The 8243-nt window shown below is 33.2% G+C and overlaps 1 protein-coding gene across 1 annotated transcript in view; it reads right to left on the bottom strand.

The window, feature by feature from the left end:
• LOC106102482 (serine/threonine-protein kinase tricorner-like) overlaps positions 1 to 7871 on the bottom strand; it is an 11136-nt gene extending 3265 nt beyond the window's left edge. The window contains exons 1-9 of the mRNA XM_013281983.1: positions 7493 to 7871; positions 6562 to 6642; positions 3669 to 3833; positions 3148 to 3295; positions 2957 to 3067; positions 2507 to 2748; positions 1822 to 2000; positions 1168 to 1339; positions 4 to 27 (exon numbers count right to left, since the gene is read on the bottom strand). Coding sequence (XP_013137437.1) covers positions 4 to 27; positions 1168 to 1339; positions 1822 to 2000; positions 2507 to 2748; positions 2957 to 3067; positions 3148 to 3295; positions 3669 to 3826 — 1034 coding nt within the window. The 5' untranslated portion in view covers positions 3827 to 3833; positions 6562 to 6642; positions 7493 to 7871. The remainder of the gene's footprint in view (positions 1 to 3; positions 28 to 1167; positions 1340 to 1821; positions 2001 to 2506; positions 2749 to 2956; positions 3068 to 3147; positions 3296 to 3668; positions 3834 to 6561; positions 6643 to 7492) is intronic.
• Between the last annotated feature and the right edge of the window lie 372 nt (positions 7872 to 8243).

The raw sequence follows: 8243 nt of genomic DNA, 5'->3' as shown, positions 1-8243 counted from the left end.
GGCGGGTAGCCGATCAACATCTCGTACCTAATCGCATAATTATATATTACATAAAGGCAAAAAACAAGGATAAATAAAGAGTTACATGAAACAAGTTAAACTTTCTAATATATCGCAGCAGTAATGTTAGTTTAACCCATTAATCAAACAAGTTTCTTTTAGATAATTGTTTGTTTGTAGATTTAAAAAAAAAATAAAAAAGAAGTCGGATTTTTCCTGAGGTTACTGATTAGAGTTACTTATTGTATTAAGGGTTAACACATAAAAACGCAATATGTTTATTTAAATATTTTATTATGTCCCATATAAATGGTATCTTATTAAATCTAAAGTACCATGTAAGTATACAGGAATATATAACTAAAATGTACCTTCAATTTAATATGCGCCTTTTATTCTTATTTTTTTTACAATACGCAAACAGTTAAGGTACAGATTCATTAGAAAAAGGAATAGCACATTTTATTGACTAAACTAGTCAAGTAATGGACAATGTAATGATTTTCGCCACAAAAGCATTGCAATTGAATCTTGAAACTAAATTCGCTAATCATTCATAGAAAACTTATTCTGCATGAAATAGGCATTAAATTTTTATTTAAATTCCTCGCAGATGGAGTCACGGGCAATAGCTCTGTCCTCGCTCTAGCTGTTTAAGTAGACTAATTTGTAAGTATAACTTCGCATAAAATGGAATTAATTTACACAGCAAGCTAATGGAAGAAAGTTGAGTTTAGAAGAAGAGTTGAGGAAGGGTTAAAGAGGGAAGGATATTTAAAATAGACTACAGTGATCAAAAATGTACTAATTATAGTGCTTTATTGGAAATTATTGTCCCACATTGATATCTATACTAATATTATAAAGAGAAAATATTTTTTATTTTTGGATTTTTTATGTATTGAAATAACTCAAAAACTATTGGTCCGATTCGAAAAATTCTTACACCATTAAAAAGCTACGTTATCAGTGAGTAACATAGGCTGTGTTTTTCACTATGTTTTTAAAGTTCTACGAGGACGAAATCGCGAGCAACAGATAGTGTTTAATAAAAACCTAAATCAAATGTTAAATATAAACTTAAAAAAGGAACAAGATATGTTCAATCGTTAATAAGGTGGGTAAGTGTATTCGCTAGCAAGTGATGGAAAAAAATGGTATACTTACATGATAACGCCGAGACTCCACCAGTCAGCTTGTGGTCCATAGCCGGTTTGCAAAAAGACCTCAGGAGCGATATAATCCGGAGTACCGACTGTAGAGTATGCGAGCGCACGTCGGTTTCGTTTCCAAGATTCCGCGCGACGCTTTGAATCCATCGCGGATGAAGACGTCGATACTGGAGACAAACATACAAACAGTTCAAAGCAATGAAACAATAGTAACGTTCGACATCGGACATACTAAGTTACCGTCAAATTTTACTGTTTAATACTTGTATCAAATTGACAGAAAATGCTATCTTTTTACAAGTATAGGCAATGAAAATCCACGGTTAAGTTGTGCTATGAGATTACATTAAGAGTGGTGCATTTCAGCAGACATTGTGTTAAGCGTTAATTTATTCATTAACTTATTGCTAATGTTAATGGAATTAATAGAAACAGTTGGTTATGTAACAAAACACATACGAGTAAGAGAGGATTATAAATATAAATAATTATTTAAGTTAACTTTGATCTGTTCTATAAATTCACCAAATCTTTAAATGTTAGAAATGTTTTATATTAGTCACAATGTGCCACAACGAGGGGGAATTTTTGCATTATAATTGACTTATAAATATCATTTATGGTCGAATACAATAATATTAATACTGACCTGATTGGGTGTTGTAAATCCATTGTGGTAGATACTCACTGAAATCGGAGGGGGTAGCGCGAGACAGGTCTCGGTAAAAGTCTGTACGGTGGCTCTTCTTGAGACCAGTGCACAACCCGAAGTCACTCAGTTTGATATGCCCACGAGCATCCAGTAACAAGTTGTCTGGCTTTATATCCCTAAATATGACACACAATATAATATTCAACTGTCCAAAAGTAAAACATCATCCAAATTTTTATAAAGACACGAGATCTACAACAGAGAAATATTCTTACTTGGCAACACTGTACCCGAGTTCCCTATTCTGCTAATTGCTGACACTAGATTCACACAAAACCTAACATATAAATACTATATTGGAACATACATTTGTTACATTTGATAAATCACTTGATTGTCATATATTCATTCTTGTACATTTTGACATTGTCGATTCTACTAGCCATAACTTTCGATTAGCGATAAATTACTTTGTCTAAGGGGGCAGATCAGTAAACTGACTCAAATGTCAGCTCAATTTGTATCTAAATATAGGTATGATTTTCGATTGGTTGCAAGTCACCGGACAGTTCGGTGAGCCGTGAACTCCTAATTTATTTGATGAGCTACAGCGCAACGGTTCAAAACTAAATGAGCGGATATTTTGAACCGATTCAGACCTTTTTAAAACATATACACTTACCTGTGTATAAAGCCAAGCTTGTGTATACTATCGATAGCGAGAGCGGTCTCAGCCACGTAGAACTGTGCGCAATCCTCGCTTAGAGTATCTTTCTTCATGAGCAGCGTCATCATATCGCCACCAGGGAGGAATTCCATGATGAGGTATAGGTTCATGGGGTCTTGGAAGCTGTAGTACATCTTCACCACCCACTGATGGTCAGCCTCAACGAGGATGTCGCGTTCAGCTCGCACATGTGCAACCTGTAATTTTATAATAAGTTTCTATAGTTTTCAAACTCTTTGTGAATCTATAATTTTCAAAAACTTTATGTAACCTTTGTAAACATACTGTATTAGAATAGAACAATAGAATTTAGAACAGGGCAATCTGACACCCCTATAGAGCCGTGAAATAATTACAATCTATTTAAAACCAAGTACATAAATCATTGACAATGAAAAAAGTTACCTGTTCTTTCTCAAGCATATCAGCTTTCCTTAGTATTTTCATAGCGTACACGTGGCCGGTGTCTTTCTTTTGTACGAGCCGCACCTCACCAAACGCTCCGCGGCCTATTACCTGTGAATATTGAAACATTTTGCTATAACAGTGACCTTTTTTTTAATTATACATCAGTGATGTGAGATATTCTGACAAACCTTGAGCGGCTCGAAGTCCTCAACGCCGAGACGCGACCGCTTCAGTCTGAGGAACTCCGTCTCCTTCTGAGCGTGCTGCTGCCGCTTCTCCTGCTTCTGACTTTCTGTGAGATTCTCATCTTTGAGAGACTCTTCCAGTTTTTCCAGTCTATACAAAACGATACACATATATTAACGTGTACAATAAAAATGTGCTGACGACACAAATCGATATGCAATGTTTAATTGATTCTTTCAAATATTATAAATGCGAAAGTTTAGGTTATTGAAGTTAGTAGCTTGAACGGATTTCGTTGAAATTTAGTATAGATGAAGAAGATACTCTGGATAACACATAGGCTACTAACTTTTGTTTTTTAATTCCCGGACGTAGTCGCGGGCGAAAGGTAGTATTCAATAAAATTCGACAAACAAAAAGCATCGTACTCTCTTTGTACAGGACAAACTGAGGCGATTCGAAACAGAATGCCACTTTGATTAGCGAGTTTTTCGGTGCCCAATGTTACCATTAGAATGCATACCTCTGCTTCCTCTCATAGTGCTGGGAGATGAGATTCGTATAGAAGTTCTCGAGGGTGACCTTGGCCTTGGTGGCCTTGTCGAGGGTGTGCCCGCTGAAGCGGACGCTGTCGCTGCCCGTCATCTCCAGCACCCCTGCAACAACACGCGCGCCGCTCATCACCCACCTTTATTATAACAAACAATATAAAAATTAAAATAAAATAACACTAGTAAACACTTAAATAAACTATACTTTTAAACTTCCTTATTCGTTCTTTTATGATTCTATTTAGATATACGTGAAGAGGAAACTTTCTTCCCCTTTTTACGACAATTCATGCAGACCGTATACTTTTACGATAGGTACTTTTTATCAAAAAGCTACATTTGTAATTTCCATAAATAAACATTTAATTTTCAATATTTTAAAACTGTATGATCTTTGATATAAAAATCGTATATTTTTGAGGTTACTTTATATGTTATTAATCAAAAGCCCTTTTACAGGACTTGTTTATGTATCGCGAGTACACAAACGGAGTGATTATAGTGATGACGTAACACATTAGTTATGTGAAGTCCGTAATGAAAGTTGATACCTACATAATGACGTCATTAAAATTATACAATTACAAATAACTTTTGATTATAAATTAAACACATCAATGACATTGATGAGTTTTAAAATTGAGTTTTTTTTATTTTTTGTTATAGATCAACCGACATTTTTTCTCATTACTTGTTAAACCAGGTTTGCATTGCAAGGCCAAAGTCACAACAATGTCAAAAGTGTAAATAATAAAAAAATCTAATGTCACAGAGCGAGCAAATGGTTTCAATAAAAACAAATAACAAAGACAACTAGCTACCCGCCTTGAAACGCGCGAATAGTGCTAAATCGAGTAAACGATTTAATTTCAAGTGCAAAGCATCATGTTCGGTTAATCGTAACACGAGATGTTAGTACATAAATAAAATCTATGAATTGCCCATTACATTACATAAAAGTACAAAAACGTTAGAAAAAAAAAACGACTGCGTTGCAAATATTAATAACGACAATTGATTGGTTAACGGTGCTTTAAATTGCTTTACAATGAGCACGGCCTCTCGCGTCGACATGTCATTTTCACGCTACGTAATTTCTTTGATGATTGAAGTCAAATGTGTTTTGTTTATAACAGACAAACTACGTCTCAGTGACTGCTCTCAAGACACAAGATAACCTTACTGTGAAGTCCCTACTGAACTTGTAATAAAGCCCGCGTCACACCTTCAGTTACAACTAGCAGACAAATTGCACGGTTTCAACTGGTAGTGCATGAGACATCCATTTAAATATTTAATATACAAGCTTTTCCATTTCAGTATTCGAGATCAATAGAATTGATCTTTGTAGTGTCAAAGTGTTACTTTAAATCCTATGTGTCTTGATATATCTAACCTTGAGGCTGCTGTTTAGATAATTGTTATAAAGAGAGTAAACATACTGATTTCGAATATGTGATCAGAGTCAGGACTAAGAACAGTAATACCCAAAACTAAAAAAAAACTGTGATATAATGAGCATTCCAAGGGATATCATTTTTAAATACTTTAATAAAATATTATAATTGCTGCACCTAACAATTATTATTGTTCTCTGTGTGCTCATTGCCATGGTATTCCAATATTATATTTTATAAATAATGTTTTGTCATCAAGTTTCTAAATATGAATAAAAAAGTACTATAGTATGAAAAACATGATAATTTACATCAATATTAAATTCACAATTATATATTATCACAGTTATGCATTATGTAAATTTAAACAAAAGTATAGTAAATACTAGCTTTTGCCCACAACTCTGTACGAAACCAAATGACAATTACAAAATAAATAACCTAAATAGGTTCAGTGAAATATATGGAGAAAGAACACATGTTTCTCCAGACTATCCAAACTATACTAAATTTCATCGAGATCCATTTAAGGATAAACTCCAAACATCTGTCTTAATCAAAACTTTGACATTTAGAATACTAGTAAAAAGTAAGATAAGATAAGAAGAAAGATTAACTGAACTAAACAACAGTTATAATTTTTTGGTTCAAATAACAATGTCCAAATCTGACTTTCATTATGACAAAGTATATACAGACTAAACATTTCTTAACATCTGAAGGGTGTTTCTATAGACATTTTTAGGAACAGAAACATTTATAGATTTGTCTATCCATTCAAGGTATTGGAAACAATGGAATGTAATGCCAGTTAGACTAAAATGTAACTACAAAAGGCTAAGGATCTTACCATAAAAATCTTAGTGTTACAAATTCTTTTAGGTGAAACAACCTTACCACACTATGAATAATTTTTATGGTGAAACAAATAACATTGATGTAAATAATATCAATCAGCATTTTCAGAGTTAAAACATGTGTTTAATTAAACAATGCTTAACTTATTTCAGGGTTATGTACTAAAAGGACTAATGGTGTTCAATGTGAATTGAGTGACAATGCATAACTCTAGAAAACTCTAGAAGACAAAGCTTGTGCTATCAATATGGCTGAACAGAAGTTGTCAATATTAAAATAACTTTATCACATGACTCTGTTAGCGTGGAATTAAAAAACAACAGTGAGTAGCCTACATGTTCTTCTAGACTATCTACTACATCTTTACCAAATTTCATTCGAAATCTGTTAAGCGGTTTAGGCTACAAACTCTAACAAACATCTCTCAATCCATCTAAACTTTCACATTTATAATATTAGTAAGAAGTAAGATTGGGTCCTAAACAACTATAAACTTATGACACTCATTTTCCAAGCTCTGTATAATAATTTATTATAACAAGTCAACCCATTTCTAAAAGGGCATTAAGAGATCTAGTAATTATTACATCAAATACAAGTAAATGCTAACCTGGTGGATGGGGCGCTGGCACTGGTGTTTCTGGGGCCACCGTAGTGCCCGGGCTGCTTTTTCCCCAAGACACGGCTCCCTCTGCATAAATAATAAAAACGCACTATTTAACTAATAGGAGGGAATTAGTTTCACAGGAATGTCTATTAATCAGTTCCTTTGTTACCCATAAAGTCTAAAAGTATAGGAATTAAGTCCAATCAAATTCATTGCTCATTGTACCATAGATAGTTATTTTAATCTTAAATAACTTGTTGATTGCAAACACTTCAATACTAGAATTGCATCATTGTATGCTCAATGCTATTTTACAATATTCTAAGTTTGATATAAAAAGGTAGTTTATCATAGCAGTTTAATAAACCTGTTGATGTAGTTCTTACTCTTTTAACAAGTCATCTAGTTGGGTACACTAATTATTATGAAAATTTCAATATATATCAAGAATTAGGTGAGCTTTATAGATGTTTTGTTCTTAAGAGCAATGTTGTACAAATTTTGTATCAAATAAATCTTTTCTATAAATTATATGTGCTGTGAGTATTTAAAATGGTAAACACAATGATATTACTGCATTTCCTTTAAAGTTTACAACACAAATAGGCATTTTGAGAAAGAATGGGGAAACATCTGACAACACATTACATGTCAGAAAGTGTGTTGGTTTCATTTTTGAATGGAAATATTTAACGGTTTATGATAAGAAATGTTTTATACAAAGTTATGATCAATGTTTTAGTATGCTACTACCCTATTGTATGACATTGGAAAGCATTTTTCATTGTTCTTTATGAATAAAGACATTATGGATGTACGCTGGTGCGCAGTAACTACAGCTGGTCTCTATTTATAGACACAAAAATCTTACTTTATCATAGACCCAAGAGGTCGTAGTATTTATCGTTACAGTATTGTATTATCTAATACGTACCTTATAAATCACTACGGCACAAAAAAATCGTCTCTTCAACGCCCGTACCTTCACACACTAATAAATCAAACGACATAAAACAATATCTGGCACAAAAAGTCTAAAATCGATAATATAAACCGTAACAATCGTTGCAGTAATGAAGAAATTAAAATAAGGTCACTGCTTTTGCGCTGCCAATTTATGTGCTGATCTTTGATTCCTGATAGAAACTGCGAAAAATCGTGTCAATTAAATAATCCTCCACGAATTACTTATTACAGTGCGAGGACAGGATTACAAATGTTAATTAAAACTACTCATCTCCATCCATCGCAAGAAATCGAGTACATAAATATGGAATGGAAGAAATGGCACAGAGGAAGGAAATGAGGATGTAAGAAAATAGCACAGATAATTTTTGAGTCAATGAATAAAACAGATACAGATTATAAAATAATCGTGCCACTACTTCACAATTGATTATTTTTATCGAATTTCGACAAATGAGTTACGAAAAGTATTTAAGGGTATTACGTTTATGATTATTAATTACATACTACGTTTAAACGTGTTTTTAATTATTTTTGAATGAACTTTCTTATTAAATATACTCTATGGTTTCAAACGATGATTCGTGTCTCAAAATAGGTATGGGTATTTTAATAGCGCGCGGTAATTCAATTGAGACGCACTGCTGTGCTAAACACAGCTTTAGATTGCTTCGGTACTTGATGGTTTACAGAGGCTGCTTTTTACCTCACTTGTAGTA

The sequence above is a fragment of the Papilio polytes genome, unplaced genomic scaffold (genome assembly GCF_000836215.1).
Source record: "Papilio polytes unplaced genomic scaffold, Ppol_1.0 DF824292.1, whole genome shotgun sequence".
NCBI lineage: Eukaryota > Metazoa > Arthropoda > Insecta > Lepidoptera > Papilionidae > Papilio > Papilio polytes.
Note: the sequence above shows the minus strand (reverse complement) of the source record. Positions and strands in the feature narration are given on the sequence as shown.